This window comes from Semicossyphus pulcher, unplaced genomic scaffold (assembly GCF_022749685.1).
Source record: "Semicossyphus pulcher isolate SPU_LCO1_2020_fin unplaced genomic scaffold, fSemPul1.0.p SCAF_18, whole genome shotgun sequence".
Classification (NCBI taxonomy): Eukaryota; Metazoa; Chordata; class Actinopteri; order Labriformes; family Labridae; genus Semicossyphus; species Semicossyphus pulcher.
In genome coordinates, this window is record NW_027211691.1 from 5030173 (window position 1) to 5057251 (window position 27079).

Genomic DNA, 27079 nt, shown 5'->3' on the forward strand with positions numbered 1-27079 from the left:
CCCTGCTGGCTATAAGAAAGAATGCATGTTTTTTGCATGTCCACATTGGCTTCATAAAGAGGCTACATTCTTTTGCGTTTTCCTCAGGTTTGGGGTCACGTGACCTGGACCCAAATCAGACTTTGATATTACAATTAAACTATAAGATTACTTAATTGTGACTTCAACTGGACTTAAAGGATTTTATCTTCATCTCCTTCCTTCCTTGGGCTTAAAGCATAAGGAGGTGTAGATGTTGTTTATCAGTTTCAACAATGGCCGCAGCACTTGAAAGACAAAATCACATTGACAGAGCATAGTGTCCTTCAGCTTCAGACCTTTTAAACACTACTTGCAACTTGTACTAATTTCCACATCTCCTTTCTTCCCAGCGGTCCAGTGTTCAGGGGGTCAGGTGTACCAGGAGTGCGGACGTGCCTGTGGGGGCTCATGTTCAGAGGGCTGGAGCTGCGATGAGGGTGGGGGCGGAATGGGTCTGAGGACATGTGTTCCAGGTTGCCAGTGCCCACCAGGCCTAGTGCAGGACCACCAGGGCCAATGTGTTCCCATCGCTATGTGCCCGTGTGTGCAAGGAGACAAGACGTACCAGTCTGGCGCTGCAATTAAGAACAACTGTAACACCTGGTATGTTGTAAATCAAGTACTCTCTGACTTTTCCTGACGTCCTGCGATATTTCTGCCTCACCTTTGGACTTAGACTGTACACTTACGTTTAAATATATGAATTGTATCAGGTTTTGATACCAATCTACTTTTTACGATTAAATATTAAATATTAGAGAAGTAGAAAGTAGAAATAAAAAGTATAACCAAACCATATTTGAAAGCTTTCTAGTTCTATTTGTAAAGTTAAGCTCATTTCACAAACACTCTTTGACTCACTTCACTTTGGCTAAATATTAACAAAGTAAAGCAGACATACTAAACCTGTCAAAATGAAACATCATGGCAGAGGTTAACTTAGCACAAGCTCTTACTGACCTAATTGCAGACATGATTTTTTTTACAGCACATCATAAAACCAGAGACTGTCTCTGTAATGGCTGCTGTTATCATGTGGTAGTTGTGATAAAGAATCAGAGGGCATGTTTTGTCCCGTCTCAGTAGAGCACAGATTACATGCAGCTACAATATAGTATTTTTCACACAGTGTAATTTGTCGTATAATGACTGAAACTGCAAACTGAAAAGGAGAGCAAGTTATCCCCAGTGAGTCTCTGGTGGTGCAAGAGCTCTGATGAAATCACCCTATGTTCCTGCTCCCTGCTCCAGGATAGGTTGATTTCATTGCTTCTCTTCACTACACAAACACAGTGATTGTCTGGTCTGAGTCAGAGCAGTCATAGTAGAAAGCTACTGATTAATTTGTTTATCTCTCATTTTATCATACATGTATGTCTCTTCTGTGTCTGTGCATTATCCCATTTGTGCTGGACTCGTTTTTATTGTGTTCCAACTGCTGAGATGTGTACTAGCACGCACCATTGACCTGGTTAAGTGCTATAAGGAAATAGGAAATTACAATGGGATAATCATTACACTGATATAATGATGCACAGTATTTTCATTCACCTTGAGTAGCACATTTTGTTGATGCTTGATTACATTGTTCAGCTATGTGTTTAGCAGCTGTAAATTGAAACTTTTGTTGTTGTGAAATCTCTTGAGACAGCATATGGTTAGTATCATGCTCCAATGCACTTTTACACTGGTAATTCAATGCAAAGCTTCATTTTTGCAGAAACTTAATCATCAATAAAAAACTGTAAATAAGCTTTAATTTGTCCATCATCTCAGATCTTAGTTCTGATTCTGCTCACTCTCTTCTGCCCTGCACAGTGTGTGTCAGCAGGGACGGTTTAACTGCACTCAGGAGCGCTGTGAAGAGGTGAACCGGTGTCCAGGCTCTCTGATCTACTCCCCACGTTCCTGCCTCCTCACCTGCTCCAGCCTAGACCCTCCGGGCCAACAGCAGGGGTCCAGTGTTGCACAGTCCAGCTGCAGAGAGCCCCTGTCTGGCTGTGTGTGTCCCCAAGGAACCGTTCTACTTGTGGGTGAAAACTCAAATGTAGTTTTCTGCAGGGATAATACATGTCTATATAATCTTTTTTTTTCATAGGAGACATTTGGCCATTTATTGCAGGCAAAGCACAGGTGTAGATAACATCCTTAATAATGGCACCGTTCCATTGTAGCTTTATTGCTCAGCAAACAGTGAGCCAACATGCAAAATGCCAGAAACCCTGCATCTTGTAAAGCTAAATAGAATGCAGCAACTGTTAATTAATTAAACCAGCTCCACCTGTGGTTTCCGGATATTACCTGTCCAAATATATTCCATGAAAAACTTGAGGTAATGTATGCCATTTAATTAAACATGTATTATTTTTTTAGTTCTTTTTATTTTTTTGCAAACAGAGGTGCTTAAAGCCAACATACTAAATTACTATCACAATATAAGGTTAATATTAAGACAGGCTGTTGGAAAAGTTTCTCATTTAACTGTTAATGCATCAGACAGAGCAGGCTAATGTTAGCATACATTTGGGTTCCTTCAGGGCTAATTTCAGCATTTAATATTAACTCGAGTTATAGCTTCATTTTGGTCTCCTTAATACCTGTGGGAGTTTTAATATTCATAAATATATTATTATATGATTATTATATTAGGCTCATTTTTTTGCTTAATGCGCTAAATGCTATATTCACCCGCTAGCTAGTTGCTAACTTCGTCAATTTGACATTGTTACGCTAATGATACAAAGGTAAGCTAGGTATGCTACAGTTGATTTGTCTGAGCCTTTTCTCTGACAACAGCTACCTGCTCCGACTGTAAACCAAACAAAGTTAATAGACCAGTGAGACTCAATCAAAATAGTTCAGTTGTGATGGCTGTAAAATCCAAAACAAGTATGCTAAAGTTTCTGAGGCTGACATGAAACATGATAATGCTAAACAGTATAATTCTCATTCATCTGTATGAGTGACTTCCAAAGTATTTGAGATAACTGTTAGCATATCATTTAATTTTCAGTTGTTAGAATATGTCTTTAATATATAGAATGCCAAGTGTTAGAATGCTATTGTTGAGTAACGGGACAGATAACTGACGGGTGTGTTTTAGATGTTTTACTTTTGGTGTAGCTTGGCTAGCATTTTCCTTCAGCTAGCTTGGGCTAACTGACAGGTTTAAATGAGTTATCCTGAATCTACTGTCTGTTCCTCTAGTCTGCCACATATTAGATAGTTAAAAGAAAATACTTTTTTTCTTTTTGTTATAACAGAGGTGTAAAAAAGCTTGATGACTAACATTATCTTGCATCCAAGCAGACAGATTTGTTGAGGATTGAAATGTGTGTTAGTTCAAACTATGAGAGACTATGCCTCACCTTTAGCCATTAAATATATCGGAAAACACAACAGACAAGACAATTCAATGGCTAAAGTTTTGGTGATTAATAAGGTGGAAACAGATTATATTTATCTGATGTTATGACCCTATATGGTTGAATAAATTACTATGACTTGTGTTTACTTAAGGGTGATAACTGTGTTCTACCAGAGGAGTGCCCATGCCACCATAATGGTCGACTATACTACACCAATGATACCATCACTAAGGACTGCAACACATGGTAATATATACAGTTGTATCATTGCATCACATCCTTTTAACATTTAATCATCTTCACTAAACCTCATTAATTCCTGCAGCGTGTGTAAGGAGCGCCGCTGGCACTGCAGCCAGTCCGCCTGTGCCGGAGTGTGCTTGGCAACGGGTGACCCACACTATGTGACATTCGACGGGCGCTGCTACTCTTTCCTGGGCGACTGTCAGTACGTGCTGGCGAGGGAGACCAGTGGTTTGTTTAGTGTCATGGCAGAGAATGTGCCCTGCGGGAGCACCGGGGTCACCTGTACAAAATCGGTCACCCTCAGCCTGGGAAATACCGTCATACATCTGCTGAGAGGTAGGAGGGCTTCTGTTACGAAGAGCAAAGATTAAAGGAAATTTGGATCCATAGGCACCTATGCTGGAGTGAGTAGCTGCATGAGGAAATCTGTCTTGTCTCTGTCCTTCAGGTAAAGCTGTGACAGTAAATGGGATGCCAGTTAGTCTTCCAAAGTCTTACAGTGGCAGTGGTCTGACTTTGGAAAGAGTCGGACTGTTTGTCTCTCTGTCCTCCAAACTGGGGGTCACTCTGCTCTGGGATGGAGGTAGGACACGCACACCAACCTAAACTTCTAGAGTCTTAAATATTCTCTCAATATTGTCGAAATTTACTGCAAAGAAATCTTCATGCATTGCTTATGTCTGGGGCTGTAAATACAGGATGTCAGTGGTAATGTTTTTGTTCCACGTGTCATCTCCAGGTATGCGTGTGTACGTGCGTCTGGCGGCCCACCTCCGGGGTCGGGTCGGGGGCCTGTGTGGTAACTTTGATGGCGACACAGAGAATGATTTCACCACACGGCAGGACATTGTGGAGTCTACACCCGAACTGTTTGGAAACTCCTGGAAGGTCAGCCCCTCCTGCCCTGACGTGGCAGACCAGGATCTCCGAGACCCTTGTGCTGTGAGTTTACAGACACATGTACCTTCATACAAGAACCTGCAGCAACACTAGACTTTTAAGACGTTGACATTACACAGGTTATGATGGCAAATATGTCATTTTCATACACTTACATGCATAAGCAAACTAATTTCTCTCTCTTTGTCTTGTTCAGCTGAACTCCCACAGGGTGACCTGGGCCAGGAAAAGGTGTGGCATCTTGACTCAGGAGCTCTTCTCTCGGTGCCACCCTGAGGTGCCCTTCCAACAGTATTATGACTGGTGTGTCTTTGATGCTTGTGGGTGAGTACTAATCAATACTGATTTCTTCTGATCCATGCAAAAAATGTGTCACTAAGAAGAAATGCCCTTCCAGGATTTTGTAATTGTTTCCCATATGAGAATAAACACATATATGAGGAGTAAGGGAGGAATTCACTGAAGGATTGCGCAGCCTTGCACCCGCTAAACCTGTGCAAATGATACAAAAAGACTGCCTCATCCTCAAAGCACACGCAGGGGGTTGAAAGCATCCCAAAGTGCGCTGCAGCGCAAACAGTGTCTCTGTGCTCTGGAGCCGTTTGCGCTGCAGAGAGCTAGTGGTAACTGAAGGAGGGCTGTCACGCTTTGAGTTTCCAGTGATCATGACGACAATTCCACCTTTTGTGTGATCAAAAAAATTAATTGTCTGTAAATAGTTTGTCATTATTATTATAAGCGGGAGACCAATCAGTCGGGGGCTGTACGAGGCTCAACCCATGCACAAGGGCACACTTTGTCCACACGTGTGGAGACGGAGCCGTGGACATCACATGGATTACTATATGGACAAGCTGCTGTTGTGTGCTCGTTTAATAACATGGAGCTGCGTTACAGACAGTGAAACTAGTGAACACCTGTTGAGTCTGGACTTTACAATAAACTGTTAAAAGAGCTACCCCCTCCTCTTCATGCTCATCATCGATCTGTACGTGGGGTTGAGATCCATCAGTATGCACTCAACTAATGGCTGAGAGAGTGGAGGTGCAGACAGCTTCTCTCCACAATCAGACACAAAACAAGAGCAAACTGCACGGATCACCAAAACTTTATGGGCGTGTTTGCGCTTGAATATCATCAGTGTAATTTACTTTGTGAATCGGATCTTGAGACGGAGCAGATAGCAGGGGCACATGATGCGTAATTTATGGTGTTATCAGCCCCCTCAATTCATTCTTAGTGAATTCTCCCCTAAGATTGTAAGCTGATGGAAAATATTTTGCTATAATCTCATGACCTCTCTTCGAAAATGTATCTGTATATGGCCTTAAAATGTGGAAGAAATATTTCAAATGCATATCCTAGTACAGAAAAGATTACCAATCCCTGAGTTTTGAAAACTACATTAAGATTCAAACCTAGATTCCTCTACTCCTTGTATTTTATCAGTGTTTGTTGTCCTTCGTGATTTACAGCCACTAACTGAGAAAAAGACACACTGGCTGCAGTACAATCCTTAATATTGTACTGTTTGTGTGTGTTTCAGCTGTGACTCAGGTGGGGACTGTGAGTGTCTCTGTACAGCCATTGCTGCCTATGCTGAAGAGTGTAACCGCAGAGGAGTCTACATCCGCTGGAGGTCCCAGGAGCTCTGTCGTATGTCAGAGAGACACAATGCACACTCGTCTACACCTTTAACATTTTGTTCCTGTCTTACTGTAACACTTGTTTTGTGTCCTGGAATGATGTCTTTTTTAATTTGTCTTTTTGTTCCTCTCATTCCCTTCAGCTCTGCAGTGTGAGAACGGCCTGGTGTATGATCCCTGTGGTCCAGCTTGCTCGCCCTCATGCCCGAGTGTTCAGAAAAGTCCACACTCCCAGTGTGGCGCTCTCTCCTGTGTGGAGGGCTGCTTCTGCCCTGCTGGCATGGTCCGACATGGTAAGACAGATTTACCAAACTAAGCCTGAGCTACTGAGAGTGATATTGAGTTTGTTTGAACATTTTCATGTATTTATGGGCATATTTCGAGATTAAACTTTCTGTGGATCGTTGGCTTTATCATGTTTTAGTGGCCCTTCTTAATCACATCAAAAGTTCAACACTTGAAACATGACAAGGTATCTGCAAAACAAATGGGATTTTCACAATATTGTCAGATTAACTCTATTGCTTTGTCCACACTATCACTGTTGCCTTCTTTCCTGAGGACTAAATGCCAAATTTGCAAACCAGATGGCTAAGAAAGAAAGTCTCTTGACAGTAAAAAGATGACGCTTAGGACAAACTTTCTTGTGTAACATCTGGCAAAGCTCTGAGGAAAGCAGAGAAGTGATTCTGGTTTCTGTTTTCAGGGGACAGTTGTGTAGTTCCCACTCAGTGTCCGTGTGAATGGGATGGCTCCATGTTTCCTGCTGGAACAATCATCACTCAACACTGCCAGAACTGGTCAGTCAATGTGAATAAAGTATACTCCAGAAAGTATATTCCACCTTTTTTTGTCAATAATAAAAATCAGTTGCTGTTTCTTTGCCTTTGCGTCTTCAGTTCCTGTGAGGATGGTTTGTGGCAGTGTCAGGGCGTGGCCTGCCCTCCTCCCTCCCCTCCCTGTCTGGAATCAGAGTTTACCTGTGCTGGGGGACGCTGCATCCCCTCTCAGTGGGTTTGTGACAACGAGGATGACTGTGGCGATGGTTCAGATGAGGTCTGCCCATCCACCTGCTCTCCAGACCAATTCCGCTGTACCAGCATGCCGAGGTGAATCAAACTCACTTCTGAGTTCTAAGTAGGGAGACAAATTACCTTTATCATGATGGATTCTGAAGAAATTTGTTAAATACTCATAAACATGGACACTGAATATTCCTCACATTCTAGAAGATTCCCCTCTATAAATACCATAAAATCCAGAATATAAGTCGCACCGCAAGATGCAGTCTGTTTTTGCGGGTATCCCAGAGGGGAAAAAGGTTTTCTATAGCTATTTATTTATAAAAAACGTGTATAAAAGTTATTTCAATTTTTTATTTTTTTATTTTCATTTGAAACACATTCAAAAAATAAAAAATTACATCCTGCCATCTGTCATCAGCATGTCGAGTTTGCAATCCTGCTAGCTACCGGTGCGGTAGTTGAGCTCAGCCTACGGTATGGTTGATTGTTGTGAGGGCGGCGGCTGAACTGGCGATCATGATGCCGCAGTTCTGTGACGAAGCTTTAGCTAGATTATAGTGCCATCGTCTGGGTAAAATACCGTAATACAATGAAATACCTCTGCATTTTATGCAGCCCACCTTTTGGTGGAAAAAATTGATTAAAAGTGCGTCTTCTATACCAAATTTTACGGTACTGATTGATTTCATACAAACAAAGGATTAGAGGGGATTTAAGACAAGAAAAGGTTTTGAAAATTAGTTTTCCTTACATGTTACAAACTAGCTCCTCAGAATTCTAACATGTCATTGTCGAGTTAGTAGCAAGAAATCATCATGTTCATTTGATACACTTTACAAACAGAAATGCTTCGCCCCACAGCTGCTGAAGATGTAACAACTGTGATCTCTATTCATCAAAGCCTTACAGGGTTTATAGCATGGCTTTAGACTCTCAGTCAGGTATTTGAACAGTCTTCCTGAACTGAATAAAGTAAACTGACCCCCAACCCTGCAGTGGACCATGTTTGAACCTGGCTCTGCGTTGTGATGGCCACCCAGACTGTGCTGACCAATCAGATGAGGAGTTTTGTGGACCTGCCACCCCCGTGCCCCTGTGCCCACCAGGGGAGTTTCAGTGTGCCAGTGGAAAGTGTCTGCAAGCCAGCCGTGTGTGTGATGGACGGCTGGACTGTGGCTTCGCTGATGGGTCTGATGAGCAAGGTAATCTATTTTACTCAGTCAATTAAATGTGGGCATACTTGAATGGTTTCTTCTCAGTACACTATGCATGTGACTATGTAATAAACTGTACTTCTTTTGGTCCAGACTGTGGTGTGGTCTGTGATGAAGGAGAATTCCTGTGTGCTGGCGGACGCTGCATTCTCTACCTGCATCGCTGTGATGGACATGATGACTGCGGGGACCTCAGTGATGAGAGAGGGTGTGTTTAAATTCAGCTGAATTGTGGTATTTGGGATTGTTAATGTTTAACTGGATTATTCATAAATATGCTTCTGCAGAGTCAATGAAAATCTTGACACTTTTACAAACATTATCTGAATGCAGCCAATATCGCAGAATCTTAAAGTGGCATTAAGCAACATTCCAATGTAAAAAACCTTATGCCTCTCTGTATTACTCCACTACACCAAACATGCATGCGCATTTTGCAACTGGTGTGTTGTTTACTAAAGTTATCATAATAGTTATGATTCTTTGTGTGGACCACCTTTTTACCTCTAGGTGTTGGAGCTTAGTGCTACCGTTAGCTGTTAACGTAAGAGCTACTGTTACCTGTCAAGAAGAAACAGGGCAACCTCTGCCTCGCTTTGCTCTTCAGCCCCTTACACTCCAACTAGTCTGATCCCTCTTTTTCTTTAGAGCTCTCTTTGTAGCTTTTTTCTCCTCCAAGCTCTTCCTTCCTTTTGCTTCTTTAGCAGTAGATGCCGTTGTCCTCAAAGGAGATACAGGAAGTTCACCGCAAGTTGCCATAGCTCTTGACTGACACAACCTCTGTGCCTGCGCTGCTGAGACAAGTCACATAGAAGCCGGATGACTCTAGTTTGTACAGAGACGCTGTGATTGGCTAGTTACATGGAAAGCTAACCCTGATTGGTTGTTTGATTCAGACCGGACAAATTTCCTAACAAACTAAATACAAAGGGGCGGGCGCTCACAGTCACAGATCAGCAATCAACATGATTTCAAAACACATTTTTTATGAAATAATGTTGCCTAATGTAGCTTTAACAATATTAAAAGAAAGATACTCTTTAGCTCATGTCCGTTTACAACATAAAAATGTTCTTTCTTTTTGTTTTGCTTCGGGTTTCAGGTGTTTATGTTCACCAGGGGAGTTTCAGTGCCCTGGGGATCAGTGTGTCCCTGCAGACAAAGTGTGTGACGGACACAGAGACTGCACGTCTGGAACAGATGAAGCCGTCTGTCCAAGTAAAGGTAAACATCAGTGGTTGTTTCATAACTTATATCCAATGAATATAAAATTGTTTCAGCTTTAATGTAAGTACATCCTGTGTGGTATGAATAAAAGATCTGTTTGTGTGTTGCAGTGACCTGTGCTCCGGACCAGCTGGCCTGTAGTGACGGTACATGTGTAGCCGCCAACAAGTTGTGTGATGGAACAAGAGACTGTCCAGGTGGAGAGGATGAGAACACAACCAACTGCTACACTGATGTCATAACATCACCACCCTCAGCTTTCACCCCGACTACGCCCACTTTAGGTAACAATAGTCAAGATTTAGAGATTCAGGGGGAGATATTTACAGCACTCAGTCACACATGCGTACCTCTGCTTCTCCAGCTTGTAGGTCCTATGAGTTCAGCTGTGCCACTGGTGGGCAGTGTGTGCCTCAGGCCTGGCGTTGTGATGGGGAGACTGACTGTATGGATGGTAGTGATGAGCAGCAGTGCAGCGCCCCATGTGGCCCCGGCCAGGTGCCTTGCCTCAGTGGGGACCAGTGTGTGGACTTCCAGCAGCTCTGTGATGGGACTCCACACTGCAGGGATGCATCAGATGAAAGTATCGACAACTGTGGTAAGTTATTGTTATACGAAATCTGAAGAGTAAAAAAAGGACAGTAGGGGTTTTTCTAAAGATCTAATGGACCCTGAAAATTAATTCTGTCTGTCTGCTAGGCTCTGCCAGGATACCTCCATGTCCAGGCAGCTTCTCATGTGACAACCGCACCTGTGTGAACATGACGCAAGTGTGCGACGGTGTCCCAGACTGTCCACGGGGCGACGATGAGTTGGTGTGTGGTGAGTTCTCATGAGTTAAGGAGAAGAGAGAGGTGAGGATAGAAGTGAGGATGGTTGCAGTGAAGAGATGTAGAGATGTCACAAGAAAGGCAAAGAGAGAGGAGTTAGAGGGATATAATTAAAGGCAGTGGATTGAGCATCCCAGTGTCCCATGTAATTATAAGATATCTTGTTGACTCTGGTTTGTTTAACAATATTTTTGAAATGTTGCTCTGTCCAGATAAAAGTGTCTCACCAGCGCCCCCTGGCAGTAGGAACACCTCTGTCACCTGCCCTGAATTCACCTGTATGGAAGGATCCTGTGTCCCCTTTAACATGGTAAGTCTAAGACCAAACTGAATGTGTTAAGTGGAAAGGGGGTGATTTAAATGGGTAAGAAAATAACCGTTCTTTTGTCTTCCATTGCCCTTTTGTAATTTTAAGGATGTGGACAGGACCATACAGTCTTTAGATGTTTAAGTTAGTTGTTAAATTATTTCATGTTATAATTACGGTTCTTCTCTAATTGACATTATTATCTTTAAAGATTAACAAAACATCAATCAGATTTGGTGATAAGGTCTAATTAACAGTGATCTTGGTTATTCATTATCAGCATGCAATATGTAAATCGTATAAAAATTTCTGTTATTAAAAATGATTAAACGTAGCAGAAAATGAGTTAATCCCCTCCAGGAGCATTCAGCTCACCCTGATCATTAACTGTTCTCTTACTTAGGTGTGTAATGGTGTGGCAGACTGCCCAGATTCCTCGTTAGCTCCACTTGGAGGCCCCACTGATGAGCAGGGCTGTAGGAGCTGGAGCTCCTGGGGTCCTTGGAGCCCCTGCAGCACCTCCTGTGGGACAGGCTCCACGAGCCGGCAGAGAACCTGTCCCCCAGGAGACCCACTGCGCCACTGTCACGGACAAGACCACCAGAGGCAGCAATGCTTCAACACCACCTGTCCTGGTAAGGATGTGGCCATGAACTTAAAGACCCCCTCCAGTGAAAATCAAGTGTTTACATCTCCATGTGGTGTTCTTCATGTGCTACAAGACATATCAGTGACAACATAAGCAGTCATCACCATGGCTGGGCCTGTCTGATTTTAAACTGCAGTGTACCAAGGACAGGCTGAACAACACGTTTTCAGATTGGCAGGGTTTGAGACGTCACAAACCTAAGGAGCCAATCCCGTTAATGGACGGGGTGACGCTCTGCATATCATTATGTGTAACCTATGGCAACCACTTCAGTGATGCGCGAGCCAGCTGTAACCGTCGTCATTTTTGCAAACTCACGACTGACTACTAACGTTAACGTTACTAATACTAATTACTACATTTCAAGCCAGCTAAGTTTCAACAAGTTACCGCTAAACGACGGCAGAGACGTGTTTTGTCTTCGGCTGTAATTTTACGAAAGGAGAAACGTAGCACATATTGGGCGGGGCCTATGCAGATTCAGGAATGTTAAATAACAGGAAGGAGACGAGGCCTTGGGAGGATTTTTACAAGGTAATTAAACTTATCTTGCAGAAAAAACATATCAGACACAATTTATTATTTCAAGCAGAGCGTTTTATATGTCTTGAAACATGACTGGAGCTGGTCTTTAAGCAAGTTTTAAAGCAAAGTTTAAAATCAATCAGGCCTTTGTATTTGTTATTAAAATGCTGTGTTTCTCCTCCCTCCTCCAGTTGACGGTCAGTGGCTACCGTGGGTGAGCTGGTCAAACTGTTCAGGCGGTTGTGGTGGAGTGCAGGTCAGACACAGAGGCTGCATCCCTCCTCGCTACGGAGGACGAGACTGTTTCCAGCTCCCTGGACCATCCAACCTCACCATGGAAATCAGTAAGAGCTGTCTGTAAACTATTATAAAATTGAAAAAAAAAACAATAAAGAAAACTAATTTATTGATTAACCAGGGAACAGTTTGAGGAATAATACGTTGCTATAATTCCAAGAAATTTAAAGGGAATTAAGGATGTTTGAAATAAGCTCTGCTTCCCTTCCAGAGCCTTGTCCTGATGATGGATGTGCCAACACCAGCTGTCCCACAGGGCTGGTGAGATACAGCTGTGCTCCCTGCCCAGTCTCCTGTGCTCACATCAGCAGTGGGACTACCTGTGATTCAACAGCACCCTGCTCCTCAGGTAAGGCTGAAACTGAAATATATCTTACTGGACTCTAAAACAAACTTTTGCTTCTTGCCATTTTGAAAAGTTTTTCCACAAGCTTCACAAGAGAATGAATTTGTCTCTTACTTCAGGTTGTTGGTGTGCGGAGGGACAGGTGATGAACCACATGCAACAGTGTGTGTTACCTGAGGAGTGTGTGTGTGAGGTGGCAGGTGTGCGCTACTGGCCGAGCCAGCAGATGAAGGTGGACTGTGAGATTTGTATTTGTGAGAGGGGAAGGCCACAGAGATGCCAGCCTAACCCAGACTGTTCTGGTGAGTCTGCTTAGTCATTCATTTTAAGATAGAATTCAAATCCAGAGATTATTTTACCCACATACTGGATATCTGCCTTTAAGTCTGAGCCATCATACTCAGCCAGCTTTGTAACTCTGCAGTGCACTGTGGCTGGTCATCGTGGACGGAGTGGGGAGAGTGTTTGGGGCCCTGTGGTGTTCAGAGTGTCCAGTGGTCGTTCCGCAGCCCAAACAACCCCATCAAGCACGGAGACGGGAGGACGTGCCGAGGAATTTACAGGAAAGCACGACGGTACGTAGCCATCTCCTTATGCGAATGTTTAAGGGTTAGGGATTTTAACTGTTTGTTCTACCAAATGACTGTACATAAAGATGGATGACACTGATCTTGAGTTGCGCATGATAAGAAGGAGGAAGCGGGCTTTATGAGCTGTACTGCAGCCAATCAGCAGGGGGCGCTCAAAATGTTTTGGCTTCACTTTTAGGGACCTGTCATGTCGTCCATCTTTTTCTAGAGTCTGTGGTTCTATCTATTTTCAGTACCACAATGCTGTATGTATTAACAACAATAGTTACTTGTAGGTCGATAAATGCAGAGATATAATCGATGTGGGAAACGTCATGCATTCAAAGAATCCTGCATGCATTTTACATGTTATTATCTGTTTGTGTGTGTGTGTGTGTGCGTGTGTGTGTGTGTGTGTGTGCAGGTGCCAAACAGACCCATGTCATGATTGTGAGTACCAGGGTCAGTCCCATGCTGTGGGAGACAGATGGAGGTCAGACCACTGCCTGTTATGTCACTGTTTGCCGAACCTTACAGTGCAATGTTCCCCCTACTGTCCATATGCCGTCAGTGGATGCCCACAGGTAAGGGTACAATCGTCAATATTTCTCAAAATATGATGCAGTACATTGTTTTGATTTGAGTAATGCATCAGGGCTCAAATCTATTCCAATGTAAAGAGTCTAATCCACACTCTCCCCATCATGATACACTGCTCCGCTTGCTGTGCAGACTTTTCCTCTACAGATGTTTTCCACACTAACTCTTTCACACACGTCTCTGTAAACGTTTGAATGGTCGTGTCTTTGCGCAGGGCCAAAGTCTGGTGCCTGGAGAGGGAGACAGGTGTTGTTACTGCCAAGGTAAAATCATCACTGTCTAAGCATTAAATATCTGTCTATCTGTAACAGCTAACTCACTAGCAATGCATTAATGTCAGAGAGGACCTAGATTCTAATAAATGATTAATCTGTTTTTTTTCCATCTTGAAAGAATAAGTCTGGAAGGTTTCTTGCTTTGATAAAGGATCATAAATTCCTCCAGTTCAAACGTGGAGGGGGCTTCCTGCTCTCCTCTGAGTCAGACCACAAACATATCTCACATGATCAAAAAACAATTTAGTGTAACTGTTAAAACAATTAAAAAACGAGAAATTAATAAAAGAATTAGGGCTGACAAGAGACTCACAAGATTATCAACTTAAAGAAGTAATTTGCCCCTGCTCAGTCAAAACTGTAATCGATAGAAGCAATAATATTTGAAATCGGTGCCATAGCTGTGGAGAAATTCCTACAACATCCAGCGTGCATTGCGCCCCTCCCTCTGAAAGGAATGGCCCAGTGAGAGACGTTGGAGTGAAATACTACCTTTTTCACTGCAGGCAACGGCTCAGAGCGGTACAGAATCCGAAATACGACAAGAATATACCAGTGGATTGTCTAAAAAATCTTCAGGTCTGCAGTCTACATTTATACCCTGAGGATTTTGAACGAGCCATGACATCGGAGGCGGGCGTCCGAGATTAAGGAAGTGTAGTTTAGCAAGCTCCCTGGCCTCCGCCAGATGACATTTTTTACTTATATAGCATCCTCCAAAGGCACAGAGCGAAATTGTTTTTTGTCCTACCATAATGGCATTAGCTCCTCATAATAGCATGATAGGCCTGAGGTTGAAAATTGGACTGGCCCTTTAAAAAGGAGTCAGAAATCTCTAACTTTATAGAGATGTCACAGTGTTTTGTGCCAGGATAGGGAAAGAGTACCTTAAGAAGTATATTTTCATTTTGGTATAAACCTGTAAAATGAGATAAGAGAAAAAGTAGGCAAAATACAAGCTTTAAAGAGATTTTATTTATCTGTCTCACATCAAAGTTGCAGCTAACCAAAAGTAAGGGTCTGTTTGTTGACACAAAAGTTGCAAAAAAAGTCAGAGTTCTCTTTTCCATCCTATTACCTCTCTGTAGGAGAAAATGACACCATTCTTGTGACAGTAAGCCCTGACACTGTGACTTCCAAGCCAGCAGAGGGCACTAAACCTCTGGTTCCCACATATCCACTTCCTCCTGGAGGTAAGATCAGATGTTCATGCAGTTTAACAGGTAAATCAGTTTTTTAGCCTCTGATTTTCATGAAATCTCCCTGTCTTTTGTTCAGATGAGTGTTGGTCTCCTCTGGGTATTCAGTCTCTCCCAGCCTCCAGTTTCAGTGCCTCGTCACAGCAGACTGGTCATCCCCCTGAAGCAGGTCGCCTCCACAGCTGGGACCCACATAGTGACCTCCAGGTACACCAAGACTATTGATGGAATAATTTAGTACAACCAAATGTTGTATTCATGCTGGTGAAATGTTCTTCAGGAAATTGCTTAATCCACATAAGCTCCAAGACTGCAGCTCTGTGGCTGACCCTGACCATTTTAAAACAGGACCTTCAAGGAAGTGTGTAATTAATGGGATTATTTTATCAATGCGACAAGGCCCAAGTCAGATCATTTTAAGAGAAGAGAGGAAAGTTATTTAAAACTACAACAAAAATATTTCCATGCATGTAGCGCATACATTCATGGTATCCTTGAGATGAATCCTTGGTGAGGTGTCATGCTACCTTACCTCTAGTGTCACCTGCAGCATTACCCCTGGTTACAAGGGAAATGTTTGCAGAATGGATTGCCATGAACTTGAATCTCATTTTCTCCAATGCCATATTTGGTTTATGGACAAATACCTGCATAACTAATGCTAATATTGAAGTGTATGTTGTGTTTTTTTCTGAAGACTGATATACTGTATTTGACATGCATTCTGAAGGTCAGATTTGACTCAAAAGCATTGCTGCTGCAACATGAATATGTATTCCCTTGAATCTGCAAAATGTTTGTCTGCAGGGCTGGAGTCCAGAACCTGAGGAGTATAAGGACCTACCACAGCGGAGCCCTGAAGGACGCACTAGCAACACACAGAGCCCCTACATCCAGATAGACCTGCTGCAACCGTACAACATCACAGGTGAGCATGCATCCATCTAGTAAATGTAGATTCCTTTTTGAGATTATATGCTGTAAATAAATAAAATGCTCTCTTTTCTCCTCTTCAGGTGTGCTTACTCAGGGTGGAAGTGTATTTGGCACCTTTGTGTCCAGCTTCTACCTCCAGTTCAGCCACGATGGCCGACAATGGTACACTTACAAAGAGCTTGTAACTGACGCCCGGCCCAGAGCAAAGGTTACACATGAAACAAATTCCCTGTATCTTTTCATCATTTACCAAGGAGGCCACTTGACATTGCTTTTACAGATCTAGAAGTTGATATTCTATCATTCCCCCTCCAGGTTTTTAATGGCAACCATGATGATAGAGGGGTGGCAGAGACCAGACTGGACAGAATGGTGTCGGCTCAGTTTGTCCGCCTGCTGCCACACGACTTCCAGAACGGCATCTACCTTCGACTTGAGATCATGGGCTGTGGAGATGGTAAGAGGATCATGCTATTTCTAAATGCTACTTTGCTGGTCTTACATCATTTCCTTGCATAAATGTGATCCCAAAATTCTTTGAATCCTCTCCTCAAGGTGACCACTGGTCGACATCCCCTACTCCTCCTTCCCCAGTCTCCCCAGTAGGGGGCTGCAGGGAGAAGGAGTTCCAGTGTGGAAATGGTCGCTGTGTGCCAGCAGGTCCCCTGGGAGTTGTCTGTGATGGGGTTAATGACTGTGGTGATGGATCAGATGAGATGTACTGTGGTGAGCTTTCCAACCTTACACATCTTTGTGTCATTTATTGTAAAAAAAAAAAAAAAACTGAGGAAAGACACCTGCTTACATTGTCAGCCATCTTTAGTCCATCTTTGAAGTTTTTTGTTATTGGCTTTGTAAGTAGAACTCAAAAATCAATCCTCGCATGCAGGTACGCAGCCATCCCCAACAGTCACCAGTCCACGCAGCTGCCCCGCTGGTCAGTTTTCCTGCCCCCCACCAGGGGGCTGCATCGAGGCAGGCAAGCGTTGCGATGGGATCCCTCACTGTCCAAAAGGAGAGGATGAAACCGGCTGCCATCCCCATGACAACATCACTACTCAGTCAGACAGGTGGAGGGCATTATTATTACTTTTACCAGTTGTAAAAAGTTGGACTATAATATTTGTCATGTTGTTAGTTCATGTCTGCTTCCTGCTTCCTACTTTTTCTACTTTCTCTCCTTAAAGGAGCAGTTTGCCCCTGAAAAAAGCCACTGTCAGTCAAAGCTGGTGTTCTCTGTAATCAATAGAAGCAATAATATTTGAAAATTGGCGCCACAGCTGTGAAAAAAGTTGTACAAACAGCTCGTGGTTTCGCTTATTTTACATTTCTACAACACCCAGCGTGCATTGCGCCTCTCCCTCTGAAAGGAACGGCCCAGTGAGAGATGCTGGAGTGAAATACTAGCATTTTCCAGTCCAGGACATTGATCACTGCAGGCAGTGACTCAGAGCGGTACAGAATCCGAAATACGACGAGAATATACCAGTGGATTGTCTCAAAAAATTTCAGGTCTGCAGCCTACATTTCAAACCTGATGATTTTGAACAAGACATGACATCAGAGGCGGGCGTCCTAGATTGAGGAAGTGTAGTTTAGAAAGCTCCCTGGCCTCCGCCAGATGATGTAAAACACATCATCTGGCGGAGGTTTTCCAGGGCCCATTGGAGAAGCGGATACGGTCCTCCAAAGGCACAGAGCGAAATTGCATGTTTTTTCGTACCATAATGGCATTAGCTCCCCATAATAGCATGATAGGACTGGGGTTGAGAATCGACAGGCTGGCAATTATATATTTATCCATCTCTTCTTTCAGTGTTTTTTTTTGTGTGTGTGTGTGTGTGTGTGTTATAAAGAAGGATTTTAGATATTTATTTGTATATGTTATATATGTTATTTGTTGTTGTGCTTAATTACAGACCATACTCATCCACTGCTGCTCCTCTCAGGACTCCATCCATGGCCGCTGTCACTCATCCTGCAGTAAAACCAACAGTAAGAACACACTTTAATAATAGAGCGTTCTCTGTATTCTTCATGTGTATCTCTGGTTTTATGTGTCTCGATATTTTTTACTTCTTTTCCTTCAAATGTGATCACAATTTAAGACAAATGGATTCACAACGGTCTACCAGATACGATACATTCTTACAAATTCTTACACTTGCTAGAACTTAATTGAATATTATATTACAGAGAAAAAAGTTTAAATTAAGAAAATTAAGTAAAAGTAAAGCTGAAAAAGTATGTTGTCATCATGAACGGCCTACCTTTTTTAAATAAATTGTTTAACCTTTTTCAAACGTAAACAACATAAAACACAATAAAACACATCCATAGAAGCAGAAATGAAAAGGGGGCTCCTTTATCTACATCATTTTTATCCAGCCTTTTCTAGCCTGCTGAGGTCATGGCCTGTCCTTATTTTGTTACTCAGTCAATTTTCCCAAACGTTGTTTATGGGTCCGTGCTTTAGTACTTAAACATTGAGGAAATGAGCAGAGGGCAGGTCCATTCTCCTGTTCCTTTGGTGACACACAGAACAAAACAAGACCCAAACACCTTTCATATAGATACATTATAATAAACACTTGTGTTATTTCCTAATGTCTTCACAGGATGGTGGTCCAGGATATCGAGGTGAGTTTAATACAGTATTTTGTGAACATCTTGGGTTTTGAGAACATCAGTCTCATTTAAAAAGTCATAAAGAAAATCCAATTTTGCTTTGAAGTGTTCAGTTTTGCAAACCTCCAAAATCACATTCTGTAGGAGTCTGCTCCTCTCCTCTTGGACTGGAGGATGGAAGATTACGATATGGGCAGCTGACCTCATCCACACATCGTGAGAACAACCCTGCTGATGCCGGACGTCTAAACATCATCCCTAACGTGTGAGTGATGTAATCTTTGTATTGTATTTAAAAAGCACATACGTACATCTACAGTATCTGATACATCTGTCTGCACTTAAAAGCCTGTTAAATTGATTTCATTCTTTTTTGGGGGGGGGGGTGCACAATATAAAGTATAAAATAACAAACCATATGATCTTCTGTGCAGTCAGGTTATGGAGCCCGGCTGGAGCCCCTTGCCTACAGATCCCAAGCCATTCTTTCAGGTGGACTTCCTGGAGCCTACATGGGTGTCAGGGGTGGTCACACAGGGCAGTGAACGCATGTGGGGTTACCTCACTAAATATCGCCTGGCCTTCGCCCTCCACAGCAGCCTCTTCACAGACTATACTGAGGATGGGAAGCCTGGAAGCCCAGCTCAGGTAACTTCACTAATTTGGACATTTAGATTCATACTTTCTGTATTAACACATATCCTTATATGATGAAATGTGTCATAAATGTGTTCATACATGATGCTGAAAAACAAAAATACATTACTCATATCACTGCATGTGCTCTTGGTTGTGGTGTAGGTGTTTGAGGTGCGGATGGTGGGCAGGACCCCTGTGACTCGCTGGCTCGGTCGTCTGGTCAGAGCCCGCTACCTACGCATCATTCCTGTGGAGTTCAGACACACTTTCTATCTGCGTGCCGAGATCCTCGGCTGCAGAGGAGGTGAGGAGTTTAACTGAATGCACAACTTAATTATTAATAATCAAAATGTACTTAACACCAATGTAATTATCAAACCTCCTTTCCTCCTGTTCTTGTAGATGAGCTTGTGACCCCCGGCAGTGTGACGAGGTCTCCCTCTGGTGGTGGCAAAGTAACTGTGCAGCGCTGTAATCCTGGGCAGTTTGCATGCCGACACAGTGAAGAGTGCGTCCCTGTCTCTGTGCTATGTGATGGTCGACTGGACTGCAAGGATCACTCCGATGAGATAAACTGTGGTGAGAACTTAGGGAATATTTTTCTTACACACTTTTTAGCTTCTTTTGAGTCATGGCACCAATTCTAGGCTCCCTAAATGATTCCATTTTCTTTCATCATTCATCTATTTTCATATCTTTGTTTATCTGTCTTTAACCTCATCCTCTTCTTTAGGTACAGCTCCAACCAGAGGCTCTCCAGGGGTGCACAACCAGACCAGCTCCACAGGCCGACCAGGTTTCCATGGTGAAAGTACAACAGGCGCCCCAGGCTTTCTAACCACCAGGTTCCCAGGTGGCCGTCCTGGTGTTGCTAGCGAGGGTGTCACAGGTGAACCTGGATTTCAGAAGACTTCAACCTCGAGTGCAGGTAATATTTGTTAATCAAAACTACTTTCTCTTATTGTTGTTTTCCTTTTTGGAATGCGTCTCTTTCTCTTTCAATTAATTCCTTTTTTCTCTATATGATCAGGCCATTGGACCACCAGAGGATCAATCCACCCAGGGGTCACCACAGGTCAACCTGGACTGCATCTCTCCACAACCCTCCATTCTGGAAAACCTGGGTTGCAAACCACAAAAGGTGACAAAAACAACTTTAAAAACTTCAAACAAAACAGACACATATTGTAACTATTTTTATTTACAGCCACGTGGATCGCTACAACCCATGATGGTGGCTTACCCAGAGTGCTTTGCGTGGAGGGCCAATTTGCATGCCGGTCATTTGGCTGTGTGGACTCGGCTCAGGTGTGTGACGGCAGACGGGACTGTTTTGACGGGTCTGATGAAGAGCGCTGTGGTACGCATCAACAACCAGAAGGCAGAGTGGTGAAAGAACTGAAGGAAAAGAAGTAGAATTAATCAAATGTTCCGAAGAGTTAATGTAGAATAGTTGGTATTGATGATATTGGTACCATATTGAATATATACAGTGTCAAGATGGATCTCATACACATGCAAAGTATTAGAGTCCAATTGATATGAGAGTTTTGTGACCGATACTAATTGAAGGTGGGAAAATTCACTGGCCAACCCAAACATTGATTGGGCTCTACAAAAAATATGATGCGAATAAACTTAATGAGAGTTCTGGTATTGTCTCTCAATGTCTAATCAGGCACCACAGCCAGACCAGCAGTAACTGGCCCATCACTGCCCAGCCCCTGCTCTGCAAAGCAATTCTCTTGTGTTAGCGGCGAGTGTGTTCACCTGGACCGCAGATGTGACCTGCAGAAAGACTGTATGGATGGATCGGACGAGAAAGATTGTGGTAAGATATATGCCCACATCATAACCGGTAATGAGACAAAATAAAGGTAGAATATTCTCATGTCCTCACCTCGGCTCTCCTCTCCTCTAGTGGACTGCATCATGTCACCTTGGACAGCCTGGAGTGCATGCAGTGTATCGTGTGGACTGGGCTCCTTGTTCCGGCAGAGAGACATACTGAGAGAAGCTCTTCCAGGAGGGGCCTGTGGTGGAGCTCAGTTCGACAGTCGAGCCTGTTTCCCTCGAGCATGTCCAGGTTTGTCCTCTGAACCTGATGTATCTTTCACAAACACCCTATATCTGACTTACTGCTTATCTTAATCTCATTCTCTCCTGCCTCCCCTTCAGTGCATGGTCACTGGTCAGAGTGGACAGAGTGGGCCGAGTGTGATGCTCAGTGTGGAGGTGGTGTCAGGCAGAGGAACAGAACCTGCTCTGCTCCTCCTCCCAAGAACGGAGGGCAGGACTGTCAGGGCATGACCCTGCAGAGCCAGAGCTGCAACAGCCAGCCCTGCACCAAAGATATTGGCACGCAGACAGGTGACTCGGGCTCTGTTAAACAATATATTCTGTTTATTTCATGAGGATTGTACAATACTCTTGACCACTATACACATGATTAAGTCTGTAAACTGTCTAAATTAAATTCTCTGATTGGTTGTTTAGGTTGTGTGAACAACATGGTGCTGGTGACTGAGGCAGACTGCCAGGCCGGGAGGGTCGAGAACTGTCCTCCAACCTGCTCACATCTCAGCTCGACTAGCAACTGCACTGCAGCGTGTATACTGGGTAGGACACACAGGAGGGGATGGGGTGTCGCTTTGGACCCTAGTGTGTAGAGTGAAGTCAGTGTTTGCGTTTAAATATCCTAAAGTTGTCATAACTGACACCCAGTCAATGAATAGCATAGTAATAGTGTTTGGATTTTAATTTTGTGCTGTTTGTACATGTTAATTAATTAATGGCACTTGCCCTTTAATGCATGAAATATGAAATTTTTACTTTATGCCCAAACCGTTTTTTTAATGTCTTGTATTTCGGGGGTTCAGTATCTAACAACTGCATCTATCAAATGCATCAACCTGATAAATGTAGACTGTAAGCGTTTAAAGACATTTTAAAGTCTGTGGACTGTTTATTCTTTCTAATAAAGTGTAAGTTAAAGCATTATTAAAAAAATATATAAATTGATTTTGAATACCAAGGCCAAATAGACAGAATATACCCTTTGGCGTATAATGACCACTTGAGTGACAGATGTATATACGGTCACAGAAATAAATGTACATAAAAAAATACTATTTAAAGCTCATGATTATGAGTATTATTTTTTTCTTTTTGGCTGTCAAAGAATAGAAGGATTCAGCAATTATTCCTGAGGTACTAAGTGCATCTCGTTCATTTAGTATCTTATATTGCACTAAACATAAGACAGTACATTAAAACTCCTTTTATTTGCTTGTATAGAATTTGCTAGTTGCTATTGTAATATTTGGAAAGATGAACAAAGATAGACTTTAATTGAGTTTTATGTGTATTTCATAAGCACTATTATTGAGACAAATAAAGCAACATATTTAAAGGGCACAAACATCCATGAAAGCAATACTAATATATTTTTATAGAATGATAGCAGCTCAAGACTTATTCAGTTTTAGCAGCAATGCTGATAAAGACCTTGTTTCTTTCTTCTTCAGGATGTCGCTGTCCTGATGGTCTGTACCTTCAGGGTGGGCGATGTGTGAATGCCAGCCAGTGTATCTGTCTGTGGGACGGTCAAACCCTGCAGCCAGGACAGACGGTCCGCAGGGACCAGTGCACCACATGGTGAGAGACATCTCAGACATATTCTGTTTTCATTTTGTACTCTGAAAGTGACTATTAAAATGCACATCAAGTTATGCGTTTTCATCCAAGAATGAGTCACATTTGGCAGTTTCAAGCTTATTTTTATTCATAGTCCTTTTGGCTGCCTTATTGTGTGTTGCTATTTATTGTAAAAAGAAGCTAATAAAAATGCTTCATCAGTGTTTGCAGAGATGGAAAAGTAACCTGTGACACCTCCAGTTGTGTGGCAACCTGTAATTGGTCAGCCTGGTCGTCATGGTCACCATGTGATGTAACCTGTGGTCTGGGGTTGCAGCAACGCTACAGGTGAGCCTGTTTATGTTATAAATTTTGTAAATCAACTTAAACACTCGATGGCCTTGTTTCAGCCTCATTTTACTTTTCATAACACTTTTACATACTTCTGTTTCTTATTCTGTACTTGTTTTCTATTTTTGTTGTGTTTTGTAAACTTTAGTTTGTAGGTGTATCTGGTTTACTGTTTTTTGAAATACAAAATGATTCGGTATTGTATGTTTAATCAACTTTTTAGTCATGTCTTAATGCACTCGTTATCAAGTTAGGACTTTTTATGGTTCATACATCATCTGTTAATTTAGTATTAGGAATCTTTATGTCTTTACGTTGTCTCCGCAGGTCTCCAGTGATCCCATTTGGTGCAGTCAGGATCCAACCCTGCCCAGGAGACTCCTCGGAGGCCCGCCGCTGTTCAAGCCCCTGCCTCCCTGGTAAACCAACACACTACAGTAACACTAGCGATGTCACACTCCTCTATAAAGATATTTCTTTATACAGAAGGCTTTTTTATTTGCCTAAAATTTATATTCTCACATATCCCGACTATATGGACCAAAGTTTTTGCTGCATTGCTTCTAAAGTGAATAATTATTGGACAAACAACTCATCTTCATTTTTATTAGCCTTCAGGCTTCTCTTCTGGTACTGTAGATCTATTACTGTTGTGGGCTTTAGTGTAAAATATATCAAGTTTAAGGAAACTGTAAAGAATAACTTCATGAGCATCCTTTTTTGTTATATGTGTGATATGACTTTGTCCTGTTCTTGTTCAGTGCTACCAGATGGAGTCTGGAGTAAATGGACCAGCTGGTCAGAGTGCAGCAAGACATGTTTCAACCACGTAGACGATGTTGGAATCAGACGACGCTTCCGCAGCTGCAACCACACACTCACAGCCTACAACAACACACACACAAATTCTGCTTGTGGAGGTGACAGCGAGGAGCAAGAGCCTTGTAACACTGTACACTGTCCAGGTATTACAGATATCTTCATTGAATATCTGTTCCCTTTATTCTCCACAAATTGTGTGTTTGATTTATGAAGTAGACTAAAATGAGGACTCTTTATCCTTCAGTGCATGGCAGCTGGTCAGACTGGTCACCTTGGTCTCAGTGTTCTTCAAAGTGTGACTCTGGCGTCCAAACTAGAGAGCGATACTGTAATTCACCCTCACCACAGCACGGGGGCGGCAGCTGCCCTGGGCCGCACATACAGACAGGAGACTGCAACTCCCATCCTTGCTCAGGTAGTGCGTCATGTTTTCTTATTGCTCATATATTTTAACTCAGTTAAAAAATATATATTGGTGTTCATTTTGTTGTTTAATTCACTCACTCAGTAAATTCCTCTGTGTGTATGTGTGATAGTCAGTCCTTGTCCTTTCTCGTCTCTCCACAGGTGTTTGTCCAGAGGGCATGATGTACATGACAGCAGCAGAGTGTGAGGCTCATGGTGGCGCGTGTCCACGGGTGTGTTTGGACATGACCTCCACAGAGGTTCAGTGTGCAACTGCCTGTTACAATGGCTGCTACTGTGCCCTTGGCTTCTACCTGTTCAACAGCAGCTGTGTGCCCCTGGCACAGTGCCCATGTTACCACCAGGGGGAGCTGTACCCAGCTGGTGCCACCCTGCCTGGTGATGTCTGCAATAACTGGTACCGTTGGTCCTGTCCAAAGTTACTTTAATTGTAAAGTAAATCTAACGGTCTTACTTCTACTTCTAAGATTAAATGTCACTTGTTTTGCATCGTGTGTCTCGACAGTACATGCACTAATGGAGAAATGGAGTGTGGAACAGCTCCCTGCTCTGGTGAGTGGCATTTCTATTAATGTCTTATAACTTGTCCTCCTCCCTGTCTTTTGCTGTCCTTCATTTTTGGACCTGCCCCTCACTTTCTCTTTCTTTTATCCCGTGTGTGCTTTTCAGTGGACTGTGGCTGGAGCAGCTGGACACAGTGGAGCGCTTGCAGTCGAACATGTGACGTCGGTGTGAGAAGGCGCTATCGCTCAGGAACCAATCCTCCTCCAGCTTTCGGGGGTCGTCCCTGCAAAGGAGACAGAGTTGGGATCGATACCTGCAGCATTGAACCATGCTTTGGTGAGAAGAAGCATTTTGTTTCTTAGATGTTTTTATTTAAATCCTGTGTGCTTTCAAAGAATCTAAATGTGATGTTTGTAAAGGTGTGAAGGAGCCATGGAGTGCGTGGTCCGAGTGCTCGGTGACGTGTGGAGGAGGTTACAGGACCAGAACACGTGGGCCCATCAGAGTCCATGGCACTGCTCAGCAGTTCAGTGCCTGTAACCTGCAGCCCTGTGGTACAGCAAGACTTACACTCTCTTCTAACATTATTGATAAGTTTAATATAACAATTATTTTAGTAGGTACTTTTTAATACACTAGGTAGTTACTTAATTACACATTTGTTGCATAGAACAGACAGTTTTGCACAAGAAAACAATCAAAGCCAGAAAATAGAAGAATTCAAGGTTTTTAAAGCGCTTGAATTACAGAAAATCTTTGCCATTTAATTTTGAAAATGTATAAAAGATTGAAGAAACCAAGGGGTTTTAACCAAGTATTTATGCATAACCTTTGTCCATATAAAAATTAAATGATTGATTTTATTGCCACATTAATGATACTGTATGTATTGTTTTGGATTCAAGCAGGTGCTCACCAAAATATGTGTTTTTTTGGTCAAATCAGACCAACAAAAAAAATCAGATAAATACTATTTGTCTTGATACTTTTTATGCAGTCAGATTTTCTGTGATTACACTGAGAGTGCTTTTTTTAAATCCATGTTTGTATGCTACTGCTGTGTCCACAGTGGGCAGGACGTGTCCTCGGGGCCAGGAGTGGAAGCCGTGTGTGAGGGGAGCAGTGTCATGTACAGACCTCACTATGGAAATTAGCAGAAACTGCACACCAGGCTGCCAGTGTCCACACGGGACTGTCCGACAGGTGAGGGGGCTGGATCAAAAATCAAAAATAAATAAAAATGTACACACACACAAACACACAAGCAGCAATCATAGGCATATTGTTAATGGCCCTTCATATTTCTAGGATGGTGAGTGTGTGCGGGAGTCTGACTGTCGCTGTGATGTGGGCGGAGAGCAGTTCAAACCAGGAGACATCGTGCCTTCAGACTGCAACAATTGGTGAGTAAAACTTTATTACTTCATTGCTGTATTAACAATAATTGATTAGCTTATATCATTATCTAACATGTGTGTTTATTTGTATTTCAGTACTTGTGAAACAGGGAGGCTGGTCAACTGCTCTCAAGTCAGCTGCAATGGTAGGAACCAAGTCATTAAATGTTTTTTTAATACAGCCACTGTTGCTTTTTATCAGTGCTTTCTTTTAATTTTTGTTAAATAATTTTTAAGTAGGTCACCTTTAAGTTTTCATGCAAATAATCTCAAACTAAAATCAAATCAGTTCAAAGGCTTGTGGGCATAAAAGGAAGAGTTTAGCCAAAGCAGCCAACACAAAATGATGAAACAAAATGAAACAAAAATAATAATGTTGGAAATATCTCCAATTAAAAATGAAATATATGAAAATACAAACATATATTTAAAAAAATATATCTTTCTCTAAGATTCATTTTTTTCAAGCTTGGTGAATTTGAACCAAAAACCCTTA

At 42.6% G+C, this 27079-nt stretch overlaps 1 protein-coding gene across 1 annotated transcript in view; it reads left to right on the plus strand.

The window, feature by feature from the left end:
• The window catches only part of sspo (SCO-spondin), an 83995-nt gene that overhangs the window by 11838 nt on the left and 45078 nt on the right, over positions 1 to 27079 (plus strand). The window contains 47 exon segments of the mRNA XM_069667821.1: positions 372 to 624; positions 1840 to 2050; positions 3541 to 3635; positions 3715 to 3971; positions 4084 to 4218; positions 4375 to 4577; positions 4732 to 4859; positions 6082 to 6191; positions 6325 to 6474; positions 6888 to 6981; positions 7081 to 7253; positions 8514 to 8628; positions 9523 to 9644; positions 9758 to 9931; positions 10012 to 10191; positions 10690 to 10787; positions 11188 to 11419; positions 12150 to 12302; positions 12467 to 12604; positions 12721 to 12903; positions 13026 to 13176; positions 13595 to 13754; positions 13985 to 14033; positions 15134 to 15238; positions 15324 to 15424; positions 16058 to 16172; positions 16261 to 16388; positions 16496 to 16637; positions 16784 to 16936; positions 20136 to 20375; positions 20478 to 20588; positions 20655 to 20804; positions 21126 to 21278; positions 21369 to 21533; positions 21626 to 21817; positions 21944 to 22066; positions 22975 to 23104; positions 23306 to 23431; positions 23762 to 23853; positions 24205 to 24399; positions 24501 to 24671; positions 24824 to 25079; positions 25188 to 25234; positions 25352 to 25522; positions 25606 to 25740; positions 26256 to 26389; positions 26495 to 26626. Coding sequence (XP_069523922.1) covers positions 372 to 624; positions 1840 to 2050; positions 3541 to 3635; positions 3715 to 3971; positions 4084 to 4218; positions 4375 to 4577; positions 4732 to 4859; positions 6082 to 6191; positions 6325 to 6474; positions 6888 to 6981; positions 7081 to 7253; positions 8514 to 8628; positions 9523 to 9644; positions 9758 to 9931; positions 10012 to 10191; positions 10690 to 10787; positions 11188 to 11419; positions 12150 to 12302; positions 12467 to 12604; positions 12721 to 12903; positions 13026 to 13176; positions 13595 to 13754; positions 13985 to 14033; positions 15134 to 15238; positions 15324 to 15424; positions 16058 to 16172; positions 16261 to 16388; positions 16496 to 16637; positions 16784 to 16936; positions 20136 to 20375; positions 20478 to 20588; positions 20655 to 20804; positions 21126 to 21278; positions 21369 to 21533; positions 21626 to 21817; positions 21944 to 22066; positions 22975 to 23104; positions 23306 to 23431; positions 23762 to 23853; positions 24205 to 24399; positions 24501 to 24671; positions 24824 to 25079; positions 25188 to 25234; positions 25352 to 25522; positions 25606 to 25740; positions 26256 to 26389; positions 26495 to 26626 — 7031 coding nt within the window.